The sequence below is a fragment of the Salmo trutta genome, chromosome 30 (assembly GCF_901001165.1).
Source record: "Salmo trutta chromosome 30, fSalTru1.1, whole genome shotgun sequence".
Classification (NCBI taxonomy): domain Eukaryota; kingdom Metazoa; phylum Chordata; class Actinopteri; order Salmoniformes; family Salmonidae; genus Salmo; species Salmo trutta.
Window position 1 is genome coordinate 26,697,528 of NC_042986.1, and position 18,161 is coordinate 26,715,688.

At 44.4% G+C, this 18,161-nt stretch overlaps 3 protein-coding genes across 6 annotated transcripts in view; 1 reads left to right on the top strand and 2 right to left on the bottom strand.

The window, feature by feature from the left end:
* Positions 1-576: 576 nt before the first annotated feature.
* Positions 577-12,254, bottom strand: LOC115168378 (transcription initiation factor TFIID subunit 4). 2 transcript variants are annotated; one of them, XM_029723580.1, is made up of 16 exons: positions 11,964-12,254; positions 11,039-11,809; positions 9,047-9,195; positions 8,828-8,953; positions 8,607-8,735; positions 8,395-8,517; positions 8,180-8,269; positions 7,813-8,055; positions 7,242-7,377; positions 5,588-5,699; positions 5,309-5,481; positions 5,088-5,218; positions 4,695-4,820; positions 4,523-4,579; positions 4,185-4,301; positions 577-3,328 (listed from the first exon to the last, which is right to left on the bottom strand). In XM_029723580.1, the coding sequence occupies exons 1-16, from the start codon at positions 12,226-12,228 to the stop codon at positions 3,164-3,166; spliced, it is 2,913 nt and encodes a 970-aa protein (XP_029579440.1). In that variant the 5' UTR covers positions 12,229-12,254; the 3' UTR covers positions 577-3,163. The 2 variants fall into 2 exon arrangements, with proteins under 2 accessions (XP_029579440.1, XP_029579441.1); XM_029723581.1 differs by having other exon boundaries at positions 5,309-5,477; positions 5,587-5,699.
* A 140-nt stretch (positions 12,255-12,394) lies between these two features.
* LOC115168380 (protein LSM14 homolog B) lies at positions 12,395-17,143 on the top strand. Of its 3 annotated transcripts, none has more exons than XM_029723593.1 (9): positions 12,395-13,423; positions 13,747-13,910; positions 14,611-14,743; positions 14,882-15,070; positions 15,410-15,484; positions 15,626-15,787; positions 16,063-16,201; positions 16,342-16,506; positions 16,600-17,143. In XM_029723593.1, the coding sequence occupies exons 1-8, from the start codon at positions 13,303-13,305 to the stop codon at positions 16,493-16,495; spliced, it is 1,137 nt and encodes a 378-aa protein (XP_029579453.1). In that variant the 5' UTR covers positions 12,395-13,302; the 3' UTR covers positions 16,496-16,506; positions 16,600-17,143. The 3 variants fall into 3 exon arrangements, with proteins under 3 accessions (XP_029579453.1, XP_029579452.1, XP_029579451.1); XM_029723592.1 differs by having other exon boundaries at positions 16,342-16,502; XM_029723591.1 differs by having other exon boundaries at positions 16,342-17,143.
* Positions 17,144-17,304: 161 nt separating this feature from the next.
* Positions 17,305-18,161, bottom strand: part of LOC115168381 (proteasome subunit alpha type-7-like) — a 4,526-nt gene continuing 3,669 nt past the window's right edge. Inside the window, exons 4-7 of the mRNA XM_029723594.1 lie at positions 18,112-18,161; positions 17,910-18,026; positions 17,748-17,810; positions 17,305-17,644 (exon numbers count right to left, since the gene is read on the bottom strand). The exon at positions 18,112-18,161 is cut by the window's right edge and continues 73 nt beyond it. Of these exons, the coding sequence (XP_029579454.1) occupies positions 17,567-17,644; positions 17,748-17,810; positions 17,910-18,026; positions 18,112-18,161 (308 nt within the window). The 3' untranslated portion in view covers positions 17,305-17,566. The remainder of the gene's footprint in view (positions 17,645-17,747; positions 17,811-17,909; positions 18,027-18,111) is intronic.

Consider the following 18,161-nt stretch of genomic DNA (forward strand, 5'->3'; position numbering starts at 1 on the left):
GCATTCTCAGCTCATATCTCTTGCTGTTGTTGCTGAGCGAAGGGGAGGGTTGGGAAACTGACGGTATGCACCAAAGGCTGCTGTACTGATAGAGCCTTATGCAGGGGTGGAATTGGGAGAAATCACTCCAGGAACTTACCACTGTCATATCCCCGGGCATTCAGCTTTGAAACATTGTAGCATCTTAAAATACTCCCCCCTGGGATTTTCACTTTGTGAACTCCATTCACACGTGTAAGTGTGACTTTGGCGGCATTGACTTGGATCACGTCCACATAGATACAGGTGAGATCGCTCTCACTCCCAAAGACACAAAGCTAATTCATTTGGTTTTCTGAGTTTGACTGTTTTCTGCCTGATGCTGCCTCGCTCTGTTTGCGGGACGTATGGATTTAGTGACAAAATAGTGCCCTCCTGTGGAAGAATTATGCACTTTAACTCAGGAACTATATTAATTAAAATGTAAATCATTCATCATAGCTACATCATTGGAGCCCATCTGCCTTTGGGCTAATAAAGTTGATAACCACTGTATAAGACAAAGTATAAAACACAGGCATTGGCAAGATCCACCGATAGGTTGTTGTACTATTTTTCTTTTTTTTTTATGAAGGAGATCATTCTCTCTCAATTACCTATAAAACAATTGCAATTAAAAAACATTATTTCACTTAGAATATTTACATATTAACAAGTGGCTGTGCAAAATGTACAAGATATTAATACATAATCTGCTTCAGGTTTTCACTAAAAACAGTTCTCTGATAGAACATGGATAAAGGGAAAGATGTGTAACAGCTGCTAGGGGCGATGGTATTGAAAAGTATGTACAGTCTGAAAGGTTTCATCAATACCATCCAAAAGCTTAACAACCAACCAATTAGTATGTGCGCTAAGAAATATAAAAAAGATACATAAAGTGGGTGTATCCCTCTGAGCGACTGCTTGATTAAAAAACGGATTGTTCGGGGGTGCATTCTGTATACTCTGTCCATATTCTGCATTCCATCCCACATCGCCATGGCAGCTAGCAATGGCCTCCCTTCAATCATAAAGGCTATCTATTGCCAACTTTGCATCAAAGTCTCACTTTGCGTCAGTCTTACTTTGCATTGTTGCATCAATTAATTAATATAAATTGTTTTACATTACTCTTCTGAAAAAAAATTATAATTGTATATCAATTTCTTCACACGGTCTACTGATAAAAACCTACAATTTACCGACTGCTTCCATAGGATGTGTTTGTGTGTGTGTTTTCATGTATGCATATACATGTACAAAATGTTATCAACAGACATGTTGACAAAATAAATAATCATTATAAGTGATTAAAAACAAAGTCCAACACACAAGCACCTGGGAAGAGATGCTAAAAACAGAAATCAAACAAGTCTAAAAACTCTGTGGAAAATTGACTGATTGAGGAGTGCTCCTGTTCTGTCATCAGAGTTCTGGAGAGTTAGAGATGTATGATTAATATGGCTTATTTTGGCTGCAAGGCAGCTCGATGGAAGAGTAATATCAGTCAAATTAAAATAATCCACAGGCAGTAAAAGAGCACTAGAATGAATGACTATGAAATAGGAAAAATAAAACGTCTCCTCAACAAAATGCACAGTTTCTGTATCGTCAGGTATTTGACGTTACTCCTGCAGGTTTGTACATATGTTGGTTAAACATATTAAAAGTCCACTAGCTGGGGATCTTTCTAAAAAAAGTCTAATCATATATTGCATGAGGTTAAAGGATGGAAAAGCTAATGCATGTCCCTACTGCAAAACATGCGGATGTTTCCAGACCCAAAGGAGACCTCTCAAATAAGAGCATTTCCCCTCCAGGGGAGTGTATGGGAGGGGACCTGGTTGCCAGTAGCAGGTCTCTAACATGGAGAATGATTGAGGCCTCTAGTGGCCAAAAGGCCGTATTAGCATAGGCAGCGCCATTGGGGGCATCCACCATTTTAATGGGGTCAACTAGGTGGGACTTCCAACTTTATTGGCAGATCCCTCCTGGTGACCTTGCTGAAGTCATGTCCAACTGGGTCATCAGGAGGGATCAGGCAATCGCAAAGAAAATGTAATACTTCAAAATGGAGATGGGGTCAATGGAGCTGCCCATGCTGTCAGACGCTATAATGGCACAGATACAAAGATGAGTCCTCTATCCATCTCTATGGTCTCTACATAACCGTGAGAGGCACTGTAAAGGAGAGGCCAGAAGAGCTAGTCTGATAGGTCAGTCCCAACAACTCATTGTTTCACAGCTGCAACAGCCTGGTCTCTCTTGAGGGAGTGTAGGGCTCAGCTGATGATTCATTTTCCAGGTGTCATTGGTCTCTCATCTAGTCTAGGTGGTCATGGTTCTAGGAGAGCACAGAAAAAGAGACGGTACCATCAAGTGTAGCTGGTCTATCTTGCCCTTTGAGGGAGTTGCTATTGGTTGCTCTGGTCTCTAGGGGAGGTGCTATAGGGAGTGGCTGGTCTCTGTCTGTTAGGGAGGTGCTATAGGGAGTGGCTGGTCTCTGTCTGTTAGGGAGGTGCTATAGGGAGTGGCTGGTCTCTGTCTGTTAGGGAGGTGCTATAGGGAGTGGCTGGTCTCTGTCTGTTAGGGAGGTGCTATAGGGAGTGGCTGGTCTCTGTCTGTTAGGGAGGTGCTATAGGGAGTGGCTGGTCTCTGTCTGTTAGGGAGGTGCTATAGGGAGTGGCTGGTCTCTGTCTGTTAGGGAGGTGCTATAGGGAGTGGCTGGTCTCTGTCTGTTAGGGAGGTGCTATAGGGAGTGGCTGGTCTCTGTCTGTTAGGGAGGTGCTATAGGGAGTGGCTGGTCTCTGTCTGTTAGGGAGGTGCTATAGGGAGTGGCTGGTCTGTCTGTTAGGGAGGTGCTATAGGGAGTGGCTGGTCTCTGTCTGTTAGGGAGGTGCTATAGGGAGTGGCTGGTCTCTGTCTGTTAGGGAGGTGCTATAGGGAGTGGCTGGTCTCTGTCTGTTAGGGAGGTGCTATAGGGAGTGGCTGATGTCTGTCTGTTAGGGAGGTGCTATAGGGAGTGGCTGATGTCTGTCTGCTATAGGAGGAAGCATCAAGTGCATCAGAGTGACTTGGTTAGTCTCATTCATTTCTTGTCCCTTAGGAAAGTGTTATTGGGCATGTCCGGTCTCCCTGTGTGTTATTTGAGGAAGCCTTTATAAAGCAGGTGTGAGCGGCTGGTCTCTCTCTCATTTTCCAGACAGAAGAGCAGGTCCCTGAGGTTGACCCGGGTGATGCGCTGGCGCTGAGGCCTGGAGCCTCCGCTACTGTACCCACCTGACGGAGAGGGACCAGAGCACAAGTCCTGAAGAGAGAGCGGAGGAAGAAGGGGAGAGAGAGGTGGAGGGAGATAGAGAAAGTAAAGTCCATGTTGATCTTCAAAAATATGTGTATGATAGGGTGCTATCATCTAAAAGCATTGTTTTCTTTGTTAAGATCCATTAGGATACTGTCTCAGCCTCCAGTATTTATGCTGCAATAGTTTGTGTCGGGGGGCTAGGGTCAGTCTGTTATATCTGGAGTATTTCTCCTGTCTTATCCGGTGTCCTGTGTGAATTTAAGTATATATTCGCTCTCTCTCCCCCTCTCTCTCCCTGAGCCCAAGGATCATGCCTCAGGATTACCTGGCCTGATGACTCCTTGCTGTCCCCAGTCCACCTGGTTGTGCTGCTGCTCCAGTTTCAACTGTTCTGTCTGGGGCTATGGAACCCTGACCTGTTCACCAGACGTGCTACCTTGTCCCAGACCTGCCGTTTTAAACTCTCTAGAGACAGCATTTACACCTGAGGTGCTGACTTGTTGCACCCTCTACAACCACTGTGATTATTATTATTTGACCCTGCTGGTCATCTATGAACATTTGAACATTTTGGCCATGTTCTGTTGTAATCTTCACCCGGCACAACCAGAAGAGAACTGGCCACCACTCATAGCCAGGTTCCTCTCTAGGTTTCTTCCTAGGTTCTGGAATTTCTAGGGAGTTTTTCCTAGCCACCGTGCTTCTACACCTGCATTGCTTGCTGTTTGGGGTTTTAGGCTGGGTTTCTGTACAGCACTTTGTGACATCAGCTGATGTAAGAAGGGCTTTATAAATAAATGTAATTGATCAGGAGTCAATGATCCAGCCCAGAGTACTAGTCTGTTTGGTTATGATACTCTACCTCAGCCCCGGTTCTGACAGGGGAGTTCATTTTCCTTTTCTTCCTGGGGCCGATGGCTGCCAGGGCCGTCATGTTGGCCTCCTTCTGCCTGATCTGATTCAGTTCCTGCTGCTGCATCTAGAACACACACACACACACACACACACACACACACACAGAGGGAACAGGCATTACAATAGAAGACTCCTTTGCCTGAAGACAGACACATGATCACACATACCAGCACCCACTATAAATGAACATACTGACACACAAAGAGTATGAGAAACTCTACAATTCATTCACATACAACATGTTACAGACACCATATATACAGCTACAGAAGCCTGTACTCTTACCTCTTTAGCCTTCTGTTTAAGCCGAAGCTGTTCTGGGTCCTCTTGTCGTGATCGAGACTGGGGAAAGAAAGAGGCACAGTTTTCAGTATCAACACTACTAGCACTTACAGTATATGACCACTAGATGGCACAAACAGCTATACATTACTGCCTCTGGTGGAGTGTTAGTTACCTTAGCTGCCTTCATCAGGATCTCTCTCTCCTGCTCCTCCTTCCTCTGTTTCTCCATCTGATCCAGCTGCTCAAAGAACTTCAGCTGTGCTCGCACGTCACTCACCTGTTCACACTTATCATCCTCCTGAAAGAGAATGAGAGAGAGATGGAGGGAGAGGGGAAAGATAAATAATGAATTACAAGGGTAAAATGGTTCAATCAGATATTATCACTGGCATCATCAAATTATTTCAGCACTTTTTGCAAACCTGTTGCAATGAGCACCAGTGAAGATCAAATACCAAATAAACTGGTTTTGACTAAATATAACATACAACTTGAATAGCTCATTAAATAACTTTACTAGTGAACCTCTTACACACAAACACCCACAGAAGCTGTGTTCATTCACCTTGAAGGTGATGTTTTTCTGCTGCGCCACCACCGTCACTTTCTCCAGCAGGTTCTGCAGCCGATGCTGTGTAGCATGGGAAACGTAGTTGATCACCTCCGACCCCAGGTCAGTCACCCCTAACCTCCTGCCTGTTACAACAGAAGAGGACAGGAGATGTCATAGATTTTAGGTACAGAATGTGTGTGTGTGTGTGTGTGTGTGTGTGGTGTGTGTCTCACCTATCTCATGTACTCTCTGCGTTAGTGAGGAGGTGTAGAGGAAGGCCTCGTCTTTACAGGAGCGAGTCACCATGCCGACCAGCTCAGAGTTGGTTGCCAGAATCCGGGCACTCTCCTCTGATAGGTTGACTCCAGCCATAGAGGCCACGTCATTTATATCATCATCATCATCCCTGAATGAAGGGAGAGAAACTGTTTATAACGCCTCATTTTCACTTGAAGAATCCCAAAATCATCTGATTTGTACATGCATGTCTATGAGTGTGTGTGTGTGTTTACTTGAAGGTTCCTCCGCCTGCCTCCTGCCTGTTCTTCAGTACTACAGAGAGCATAGACTGGGGCCCCAGTGTTACCTTGGCCCCTGGTGCTAGAGCCTGCTTCACTACAGGAACTGAGAGAGAGGGAAGAGATGGAGAGAGAGACACTATTTTTTTATTTAACCTCCTAACCCTTTCCCATTGTATATCATAACTCAGCAATAAATAATTAACTTTTTCTTGGTAGAGTTGCTGTGAGCAGAAAAGCGAAGCAGACCTCAAGAGGAAGAGACATGAGGAAGAACACATTTCACAGATGAAGAGCTTTCCATGGGTCCCTCAAAACACCATTCATCAATACACTTGATCAATATAGCATGCAGTTATATACATGTGTCACAAGGGGAAGTGTTTCAATATAGTCCTCAGTCAGTGAAGACAGCAAGGCAAGCCAGGAGGACACTGGACACACCTACAGCACTTATCATATTACTGCTGTCTCCACTAGCAGGTGGCCCACAGACAGAACCAGTACACTTCTTTCTGTCTGTTGCCTTCGATCATGGACACTGCTAACTGGCATTGTTCACACTGTGTGTCTTTGTCCCAGAGCCTCACAGCCCAGTGGGAAAAATACCTCACACAGGAAAGATCCAATCCTGCACAGGTGTCGTATCACATTCTACAGTGATGGTATCAAAGCATTAAATAATACAATTAATAAGGTAATACAAAATACTATTAGGCCCATAGTATATTTTATATAAATTATATTTCTATTAGAGATGTTCATCTATGACGAGTACACAAACGCATGCATCAAACACACAGGCAAAATGCAGATAGAGTCGATGTCTGCGCCCTAGAGGAAATCTAATTAGCATTGCCTCACAAGACACGTCTGAAGGTTCCCCGTACCAGCTGAAAAAAATGAATGGAAGTATACAGAGCGTTCTGAAATATTCAGACCCTTTGACTTTTTCCACATTTTGTTACGTTACAGCCTTATTCTAAAATGGATTAAATAAATTGTTTTCCTCATCAATCTGTACACAATACCCCATAATGTCAGAGCAAAAACCAAGCCATGAGGTCAAAGGAATTGTCCGTTGAGCTCCGAGACAGGATGATGTTGAGGCACAGATCTGGGGAAGAGTACCAAAACATTTCTGCTGAACTGAAGGTCGCCAAGAACACAGTGGCCTCACTCTGACAGAGCTCCAGAGTTCCTCTGTGGAGATGGAAGAACCTTCCAGAAGGACAACCATCTCAATAAAAGTGAGTGGCCTAGCCGGAGCCTGGACTTGAACCTGATCGAACATCTCTAGAGAGACCTAAAAATAGCTGTGCAGCAACGTTCCCCATCCAACCTAACAGAGCTTGAAAGGAGTGGCAGAGAAGAATGGGAGAAACTCCCCAAATACAGGTGTGCCAAGCTTGTAGTGTCATACCCAAGAAGACTCGAGGCTGTAATCGCTGCCAAAGGTGTGTCAACAAAGTACTGAGTAAACAGTCTGAATACTTATGAAAAAGACTAACGTAACAGAATGTGGAGAAAGTCAAGGGGTCTGAATACTTTTCAAATGTCTGAATACTCCACCCACCCCCCCAGCTTCGACAGGGCTAAGACTGTAATGGGATAAGAAGGGACACAGAAAATACAAAAACACACACACCTGTCTGCAGCTGTCTGACCACCTGCGGCTGCCCCATGATGATGTGACTGTGGGGCTGGCCTCGGAGCGTAACCATGGGTGACTGGGCCAGAGTCACCTGAGGCCTCGCCATTGCCCCCTGCTGCTGAGGCACCATCTACACAGACAGAGACCAGAGAGAGAGCGAGACCAGAGAGAGAGCGAGACCAGAGAGAGAGCGAGACCAGAGAGAGAGCGAGACCAGAGAGAGAGAAAAAACAGAGAGAAAAAACAGAGAGAGAGAAAAAACAGAGAGAGAGAAAAAACAGAGAGAGAGAGACAGAAAACAGAAAGAGAGAAAGTGAGAGAGGCCAGAGAAAGAAAGAGAGCAGACCTGAACCTTACTGTGCAGGCTCGAGTATTTCCTTTTCACATTGTCCTTTCCAGCATGTTTCCAGCAACTATGGTGGACGCGTAACCAGGCGATACACTTGGGGTCATCCCTCAACATAACATACAGTCATATAGACTTCCTATTACATTAAAAAAACAAGGCACCCTACCCATACAATAGAGGAAACACTGAGTGGAGTATCGTTAGGATATAGTATACCAGGCCAGGCTTGCTATAAGGTGTCTGGGCCAGGCTGATGACAGGAAACTGGTGCATGGTCCCCTTGGCCCCAGGGCTGCTACTGTTGAGACGGGATTTCTGTGCCATGGACGTGCCCCCCAGCACCACAGCAGTCAAGGCCTTAGAGGAGGCGGCAGGCTGGGCACCACCGTGAAGCAGCTGGCTCTGCTGGATGAAGGCTGCCGAGTCTGGGGTCATTTGACGCAGTGCAGGAAGACTCCTCTGGAGATGGGGAGGAAGAGCACAAATCATTCTCTCATCTACAGTATATTGCATCATTGGCCACTTGTATTTATTTGGGTGTATAGCTAGCTACATTAGAGAAGGGAAAAGCCATCAGTCTCACCTTGAGGAAAGGCACGAGATATGGCTGAGGAGAGGAGTTGAGCTCCCGGTATAACCGACTGGTGAAGTCCTCCGCTTCGATCTTACCCTCCTGTGGTGGTAGAAAAACAGACAACATAGAAAGACAAAGTGAGAAAAATAGTGAGAGTGAGCACAAGAGACAGAGAGATAGACACATATGGCCAGACAGATGGCCAGACAGACAGACAGGTGTACCAGCAGGCTCTTGACTAAGTCCTTGACGTTGGCTGTGGTCTCAGACGACTGCTTCCCGCTGGATGCCAGTTTGATCAGCGTGGACAGGAAGTTCTTACACTTCTTCACATTCTCCAGGATCTCCTACACACACATATACACAAGTTAGGACCACTGCATGACTATTTAGGAGTAGATAAATGTCGGAAGGAGGGAGATGAGTGTTGTCTCACCGTGGTAGAAACGACCGTGGGGGCGCCTGGTGTCCCAGGGGTCCCTGCTCTCTGGGTGACTGCTGCCGAGCAAGGCTGCACTGGAGCCTGACCTGACGTGGCGGCCGCTCCACCCAGCATAATGGTGTTCTATAGGAGATGGGAAAGAGGAAGCAGGGTATGAAAGGAGACAAAGGGGGAGATTGAAGAGAATTGAAGAGGGGGATGAGTTGTGTACCTACCTGTTGTCGTACAGGAGGTCTCTGGAGGGTGGTGGTGGCCTGGACGGTGGTCTGGGCCGGGGAGCCCTGCTTAGTGATGGTGGTGGTGGGGGTCACCTGACGGGACATCATGGGCGTCCCTGGAGCCTGCAGGACAGAGGAGAGGACAAGGGTTCAGGAGTTCACACTGTGATCTCTCCATCACTGTAGGTAAGAGATGATTAGTGTGTGTGTGTGTACCTGTACAGAAGTGATCTGGACAGGGGGAGTGCTGGTGGGGGTGGCTGCCCGTGGGGTCATGGCGCTCTGGGACTGGGACTGCATCTGGGCCAGGGTCTGCTGGTGGATCATCAGTAACTGCCCACTCTCACTGCGTACCAGCACCATGCCTACACAGGGCATAGAGGGGTAACGGGTAAGAAGTCAAACAGGAGATATAGATCGACAGACAGCCACTTACTTGCTAAATACAAATAACGTTACATATCTTAATAATAGCTATGGAAACACTTTGTTTGGTTAGAAAATACAGTGTTGGCCACTCTTGGCAGAAAAGTACTTTTTTTATTGTCACAACAACAAGAACATTCAGCTCTCAGTGGAGAGCTTAACTAGAGCTAGCATTGTTAGCCAGAACCTGTGAGACATGCAACAAACACAGAAAATGTGCCATATGCATGCAACTACATTACATGATGTGCTATGGTGTCAGCGTGCCTATTGATAAAATCAGTCAATTTTATGTGTGCAATGGTAGCCTGTGTGTTATTTTACAGGCGACACAAGTAGACAGAATCAATAGAACGTTCCCACAGGTCAATGTGCTCGTGGAGCATAAACAGCTGACAGCAAAACACGCATGCACATGGAGTTTTGTGTAATAAACAAACCAAAGGTGCAGCAGCGATGGCAACTGTAGCTGATATGACATCGCAAATGTTAACTACAAGTTTGCAACAAAGTTTCTGTTTCACAGAGAGTGTTACAAAGAAATACTATGCTGCCAGCAAATACATTGTATCCTCTCTCGACTGTGGCTATTTGACATAGGGTGAAGTCAGCGTTAGTGGGACACCTTTTGGTAGATTGCTATGTAGACAGTCAAAATCAGTGTACCCCTACTCAAGCAATGTGTATTTCAATTAATGAATGTCTTATCTACATTTTAATGATGAAACAAGTTGACCATTTATTATTCAGTGGATGCTACATCCCCTAAAACAACATCAGAACCCTACTTTTGATGAAGAGTCTTTCAATGCTAGTGGGACACTTTAGTAGATGAAGTGGGACACTATTTTCTCATTAAGAACACAGTGGCCCACTTCACCTGGCACTTGTGAAATCCTCAATTCTACTTTGTAGAGGCTTATAGATAACACACCTTCTGTATAAAAATAAATATGAAGAAAAAGACAACCTTCGACTAGACCCTCTCAATGCCCTTGGGAAATGTATTTGGGAACATTCCAAGCTCTTGGTGAAAAATCTAACTAAACATAGACATCACAGCTTTTACCCCCCCCCCCAACAAAAAAAAACCCGCTGTCCCTTTCATAAATTGCGCCTCTTTTCTATCCTTCCTCCCTTACATCATTGTCCTTTCCTACTCTTGCTATTTCCCGCTAATTCTATCCACCATCATCCTATGCTGTTTGTGCTAAATAGCGTCTAGAATCGATTTACAGATGTTAGGAACAACTAAAAGAACATATTTCATTGTATTTTAGAATATCCAATGAGTCAATTTACATTTAAAATTGATTAAAAAGTTTATTTGGTTCATTTTAATAGCTGAAAAGGTCCCTGTCCCACTATCCAAACAGTGGGACACCACTATAAATCAAAAATATTAAACATTATAACTATTTTATATTATAACTATTTACGTGAATGGTTATTATATTTCAAAACACTACCAATAAATATTAACTTTAACATGAAAAGCTAGATTGTTGAATTATATTTGACAGAATGACAGCCTTATCATTATAGTGCAATGTTTCCTATGTACAGCATGTTTCAACGGGTCACTCCATCTGATCACACACAAACACCACAATCATTTTTTCATGCACAAAACACATTCAGCAACAACCAAATAACATGAGTTGGGATTGGGCTGCAAAATTATAGTACAGTTACAGTACCCTCAAAGTAATGGCCCACTAATGCTGACTTCTCCCTAACTGGCTACTGTACTACGTCAAAACATCTGAGAATGAAAGTTACCTGGAGGGAGCTGAATGTTTTGGATGTTTGAAGCATTTTGTTGGGGTTGCGGAAGTCTCGGGGAGAACACCTGTGGCGCGATCGCCTTTATCCCACCAGGACAGGCTGCAATAGTCGATGGGGTGGAGGTCCTCACATTTTGTAATACCAGGCTTTTACCTACAACACTGGGAGCGGTCACTTGTGAAGTCGTTTGTATGGTCGTTTTTGGCGACTCCAATTTGTTGATTTGCGCTTCTGAACTTGCAGGGTGGGCAACGTTGACAGATCGTATCAGAACCGTATTATTACTCCCGCTCTGCGAGGTGACTGTTCCGGGGGTTTGCATAGGCGGCCTCGCGAGCGTGACAGTGGGCACACTGTTTAGAACAGACAGCTGAGACGATATCACAGTTGAAGTGACAGCATTGTGCATAAGAGGTGTTTGAATGACTGTGCTGGAAGTTGAGGGTAAGATCACGTTTCCTTTGACCACGGAGCTCGGTCCGTTGTTGACAACCGCGACGGCGGGCACTGTGCTGCTTGCCGAGCTCACCAAAGCGGCAACACTTCCTGAATTATGAGAGTTTATCACAACGCTCCTTCCATTTAAAGTTTGTACACCAGCCGCCCCAGTTTTTCTGATCCCAGTTCCGTGATCGGGAACCCCAGTCTTGCTCGGACTGTGCCCGGCTGTCATGCTCGAGCCCGCCGCCGTTGTCCCGACCGCAGCATACATGGTTGAACCCTGGGACCTCCTACTATTAATGACACCCCCTGGCACGCCAGTCCCTACAACAGAGGAAACAGATGAGGGATGGGAATATCTATCAATTGAACATGTGTAGCTGTAAAAGCAAGTTGTCAAATTGTGTGGCTAAAAGAGACGAAAACAGAAAAACAACGTGACCAGAATAAGCTAACGTTAACCACTCAGCTATCTTACCTGGTTTAGCAAGCTCTTGTGAAAGTCCCATTTCGCTGTCCTGGACATTGGAATTGCGACCTACAGCTGAGTTGTCAATGTGATTTGCTGCTGCCTGGACCCTGACTGAAGAATTTCCACGACCCGATACCGTGAGCTCAGACTCCAAAGACCCAACTAGATCACTAACTACTTTCTCGTCCACCTCTGTGTTGAAGAAAACATCATCCAATAAATCGGAGCCCGCCGCCATCTTTACTCTGCTACCCTCGCTCGTGAGACGCATGCACCGATTGGATACTCCGTCACTGACATCGGATTCCAGGGTGCTCTGATTGGTTATTGCTAGATTTACAGTTTGGGATGAATTGTTACAAATTGCATTTAAGGAATCCCAGCCAGATGAGATATAACACGGGCAGCACGACAGTACAGACAGGGTTGCATGTGGTAGTTGTGTGGCTAGCGTTGCCAAATGGAAACGAACCACATCAGACATCGATTATGTTACCGACTTTTGTTACTATTTTGAATCATTATAGAGGAAATGGAGTGGCTTTCTTTGAGCTTTTATCTCGACTCAAAATGGCTGCGTTGTTTTTCAGGCGGTCTGTCCTACAGCTGCTGTTGCCGCCCGCACGAGGGCGCATACAGGGCGCTCGCTGCTAACTGTCAGAACGAGACAACCAGCCTCGTGCCCACTGACTGACACTGACGCATATGCAGGACAATAAAGCATCTGTCATTTACTTTGTTTTACTGCGGACATGTAACGGTACCCTATTCATACGTTAGAGATTGATGTACATGTGATATTTTAACTTTCACTTGGTATGCTGGTGCTATTGCCTCAATAATGCGCTCGAGAGAGAATGTGTAGGCTAAATGTAATTTTAATCAAGTTGAATAAAAACATAGGCCTATACAATTATCATATATTTCTTTGTTTCGGTCATATTGTACATTTGTTTTGATTAGCCTATTGATATTTAGCCTAGTTTATGGGCTACAATAAATATGATAGAACGAAATCGCATGAACTCGGCATATTTGCAACGACACTTAGCCAATATGCATAGGCTACATGCCATCAATAATTGTTACATACAGAGCATAGTTGATGAAGTTCCAATTAACTTTTATAACTTTTTAGAACATGCAATCCAACCATGACCCCTTGAGGCACAGGTGCACTTGTAAATGAGAAGGCGTGGCCCATGGCTCACCTTGGAGTGATGGTCCATAAATTCCCTCTAATGAACCGCATATTGCCTTGCAGTCATGTGAATCACATTTAAAATACAACGCAGAGATTAGGCTACTTGACGATTACTTGTTGCCATCAGTTTCACTAGCCACCATGAGCGTCGGGACTCCTTATATCGGCAGTAAAATCGGCTTGATTTCCAAAGCTCTAAATCGGTATGAGGGCATCTTATACACCATTGATACCGTGAATTCGACAGTGGTGTTGACAAAAGGTAAATTATGCGAGCGGCCAAAGAGACGCATCCACTCTGACAGCAGTTGTAGTGAAAGAAGACCTGTTTGCTCCTAAAATAAGTGATTGTGATCACATCATGTGGCATTACACATATGTTGGAGCCCATACTTTTAAACACAGACAATGTGAGCAGTGGGATGTGAAAGTAAAGTTTCAATATGGTCACTTAGGCCTACTGTTACTGTATTTTACAGGATAGCTGTACACACAAACCAAGTAAACTGTCTATGGATTGCATAGTAAAAACATCTGATTTGGCCTGTCAATGAACTTCCATGATTTTCTCTTGTTTATATGCAGTGAAGTCATTTGGATCAGAAGGCCGACCCACAGACAGGCCAACCCCTCCCAAAGATGACGTCTATGAGTACATCATATTCAGAGGAAGTGATATCAAAGACATCTCATTGTGTGAGCCTCCAAAATCCCACCATGGCCTGCCCCAGGACACTGCCATTGTGCAGGTAGGTAGGCAGGCTATGCCTACCTCTCAAACTCTAAGCGACATTCTGCCTTCTCAACCATTAGCTTCGCCCAAGACTGCCTAGTGTGAACTACAATACTGACGCTGTGTTTTAGCGTTAAGAAACGTCAATCATCGCTTGCGATACTGCTTTTGAAACATATGGCCATTTCATCATGGAAAAAGTCATTCAAATACTAAAGATACACTTACTGTAGCAGTTTTGCACAGATCGATACAGCTATGGGTGCCTCCATGCAACAAAACTACACTTCCACCACATTTCCAGAGTTGGCTTACACACAGGTGTTTGGAACACGCCAATTAGCAAAGGTGGTAGCTTGTATTCTGTTTACCGTAAACATGCGCTGTAATATGGAGGTAATTTGGGAACACTAGCCCTTAGGTGTTTATCAATTTAAACGTTTTAACTTTTTAAAGTATTTCTCGGTGTTGTGTAATGAAAGCTAAAGTCCTGCTTCCAACACTGTACCGCAAACGACACGTTAATGTTCAGATTGAGCATCGGGGATCTTAGTTAACGAAACTCCCCCTACAGAAAACGTCTTCGTCCAATAAGTCTTATGTGTAATGTAATTGAGTCATGATCAAGGGCTATGCCATGAGCCCGTCCATGTATCAGTGTTTCGAGTAAATTATTTATAAATGTGCTGTATTCTTTCCGTTTTGGGGGGGTTCAGTCATCACTCAGCACCTCAGCGTCCTCCTATAATCCAACTCCAGGACCAATCAGTCCCTACAGGATCCCATCGTATAATCAGCTAGCAGCCAACTATCTGCTCAACCAGCAGTATGCTGCAGCCCTTGGTCTGGGTGAGTCGGTGAATAAGACCGTGAACTGTTGGGGATGATTCATGTTGCAACACTATTCATTTTAATGATAAAATCCATTATCGGGTGCTTGTTTCCAATGATGATATATAACCTCCCTCTTGGCCCTGTTCTACTCAGGTGGAACTCAAGGCCCTCAACTGAGAAGGGGTCCTATGGTGGAGCAGGCTGTCCAGACTGTGCCTCTAGATGAGGCAGGGCAGACGAAAGGCCAGAGTCTGTCTCAGGAGCAGCGCAGGGAGACCAGTAGGCCCATGCAGCGAGCTGCACGAGGGAGCCCACAGCCCCAGAGACGCTCTGGACCAGGCAGTAAGCAGACTGGGAGCAAGCCGGGATGAGCTGGTGGTACTTCAGGCTGTTGAGGGGGGGGCTGGCTCCTCTGTATTTACTTTATGCATGTAGAATAAGGATAAAGAAATGCGTTGTAGAAAATAAAAAGGACCTGAATGTGTGTTCAGCTTTTGCATTGAAGAAGATGCACTACTTCCCATAGTATGCATTGGCATAATGCCTGATTTTGAATTTAACTAATGTATTTTCACTTTGCTCTGGTTAAGTTGTAGATGTAATAAAAAATTACCCCTGTGGAAAAACATGCATTCATACTGTAAAACTGACTGTGATTTGCAACTAGTTTTCTACCATCAGGTGGCTCCGATGTACAGCGTCGGCGTACAACTTCCCAATCCAATGACGAGAACAGGCCACCACCGAGGAGACAAGGTGACCCCTCCCTCCCTTTAGCTCTTGGGTCAGGGACAAATCTAATTTGCTTTGGATGGTTGTATAGTAAACCATTTTGTTATAGAATTTCTCATACCTTAGAATGAATGACTTATCATTCTTTCCATTTTTGTCCTGCAGGAGCTCGTAGGCCCAGGAATCGTAATCGAGGCCAGCTCCTTGTGAAGAGCTCCAAGCCCAGCACCCTCAAGTTTGAGTCAGACTTCGACTTTGATTCTGCAAATGCCCAGTTCGACAAGGAAGAGCTAGAGCGGGAGATGCAGGACAAGTTGAACATCAAAGGTTGGTTGCATTAAAATAACCACATGTCGGTCACCATGTGACCAATGGGCCTTCGTGCTTTGTACTGTAGTTGCAGGAATGCGGCAATTTGACCATGACTGTGATCATGCATTAGGCAACCATTAGCTCATGATTTGGCCATCACTGATTGGGGAAATTAATGCAAAAAGGGGACTTACATTTCTGACATGTATCCTCCAAAAATTATTTTATCATCTGCAAGCATTTCAGAACCATGATTAGTCATTGTTCATCCATGCTTGCATCTTCACTAGAAACACAGGATGAAGGGAAGGCGAAACCAGAAGTAGACACTGGTGAGGAGACAGTGAAGAGGGATCCATTTGGGCCCAAGTGCTACTATGACAAGGCCAAATCCTTCTTTGATAACATCTCGTCAGACCATAAATCCAGGTGTCCATGTTTATTTTATAAATGTGCTCTGAAAGTGACTAACCTATCTATTATGCTGTCAATTTCACATGTCACAAAATGCTTATGAAGATCTGACTATGTAATCTCTGTGCTTGTCTAATCATGTTACACTGTCCCAGACGCACTACCTGGGCAGAGGAGAGGAAGCTGAACGTTGAGACCTTTGGTGTTCCTGGCCGCTTCCTGAGGTTCCGTGGGGGCTACCGCGGCCGGCGAGGGCTAGGGTCAGCACAGCGCCGGCCCTCCCAGCGAACTGGGACTGGAAGGCTGTGAGGGTCAAGTGAGTAAGGACGTGCGTGTTTATTCAAAAGCCTGGGTATATATTGCTTGCGATTGAGTGTAACCAGGCAAGGCTAGTAATGCATTTTTTTTTATAGCCCTGCAGGCCTCGTTTGAAGCTTGGGTTACCTTGTGCATGAATTGCCACAAAGTGGTTGTGTATGTACTTTTTGTTTTTGTAGTTAACCAAAATGTAACATTTTGCATTCCATTATTTTTCTCTGCCATCATGAAGTGTTTTGTAATGAGAATTTATTTTGACTCTTGTGACCCCACACCTGAATAAGTATATGAGAAGTGAAATGCATTGCTTTTTCTTTATTTTCTTTGAGCCTGAGGTACATTTTGGCTTTTGACATTGTTTTGAATTTGCTTGTGCTTTTTATCCTTATCTGTATTCTGATAAATGTATGACATGCAAACTTCCTAAACTATTCAAGGGATCAATTTGAAGATGAAACTGGTGAGGGTAAAATACTTCATGGTATTGTAGCTATTACTTAATATAATTATACCTAACTTAATTAAAACAGACCATGTCTGCGAAAAATATTGAATTCCCATGTATTAGTTTGTTTTCTATCATTTTGAGAAAATAAGTGTTCAATTGTTACAAATCTAATAAACATGGGAAATTGCTTATTCACTTGTTCTCTGTTCAATGATAGTAAGTGGATGTTGTAGTTTTTAAATGCAGATATTTTTCATTGCAAGAATAAGGTCAAATCTTAAGATTGCATGTGATCCATTTAGGGCAGCAGTGTTTCTCAATCCATTCCATTGGGACTCCCAGGGTGGGAGCATTTTGTTTAAGTCTTAACACCCAGTACCTTGTGAGCACTGGAGTCTACCAGCACTACCATAGCCTACCTGATTCAACCAAACAAGAGCCTGCTGATTAGTCAAATCAGGTGTTTATGCCAGACTAGAATAAAAATGTGCAATCCTTGGGTGTCCCTCGAGCAATGGCTAGAGAAACAATGAGAGTTCTTGTGAATGAGATTCCTGATGCAATATTGACGGACAAAGGCACATGTTTGTTTTTGTCATGACTGGTCAAAGTGTTCATGGTTTCTTTTGTTTCTCTGCTTTCTCCGTTTCAATCGCCGTGACATATTCCTCGATTTCCTCTTGGACCAGAATCTATTTACAGTGGAAAATAAATAATTAGGGGAACATTTTATGTTGCACTATTACACAGGTGAGATCCTCTGGATTTGCTGAGTTGTCATGATTTCAAACAGACCTTCATTGATTCATCCCGCTTCATAATGGCTAGCTCAATGTTCTTTCCCCCTGACTGGACAACCTGCGAACACAGGGTGCGAACTTTGATGGAAGATCTGTGCTTTGTGTTCCAATCACTACATTGTTGCTGTCAAATGTTCTAAAGTGATGTAAGCCTCACCTCAAGTAGCGCTCTGATGGCAAGCTTAATGGTGTCTGTATCGGACTCCATATCCTCTTTATAGTTCTTCTCTAGAAACTCCCGAACAGTCTTGGCAGATCTTCCAATGGCATTTGCCTATGTACACAACCACATTTTATTTTTCATATTTTGAAGCATCTCATCAATGATTCAGATGTATGGGTCAGAAAAACACCCCTACCTTCCAGGCATGGTATGTTCCTGAGGGGTCTGTTTGGTACAGATGGGGTG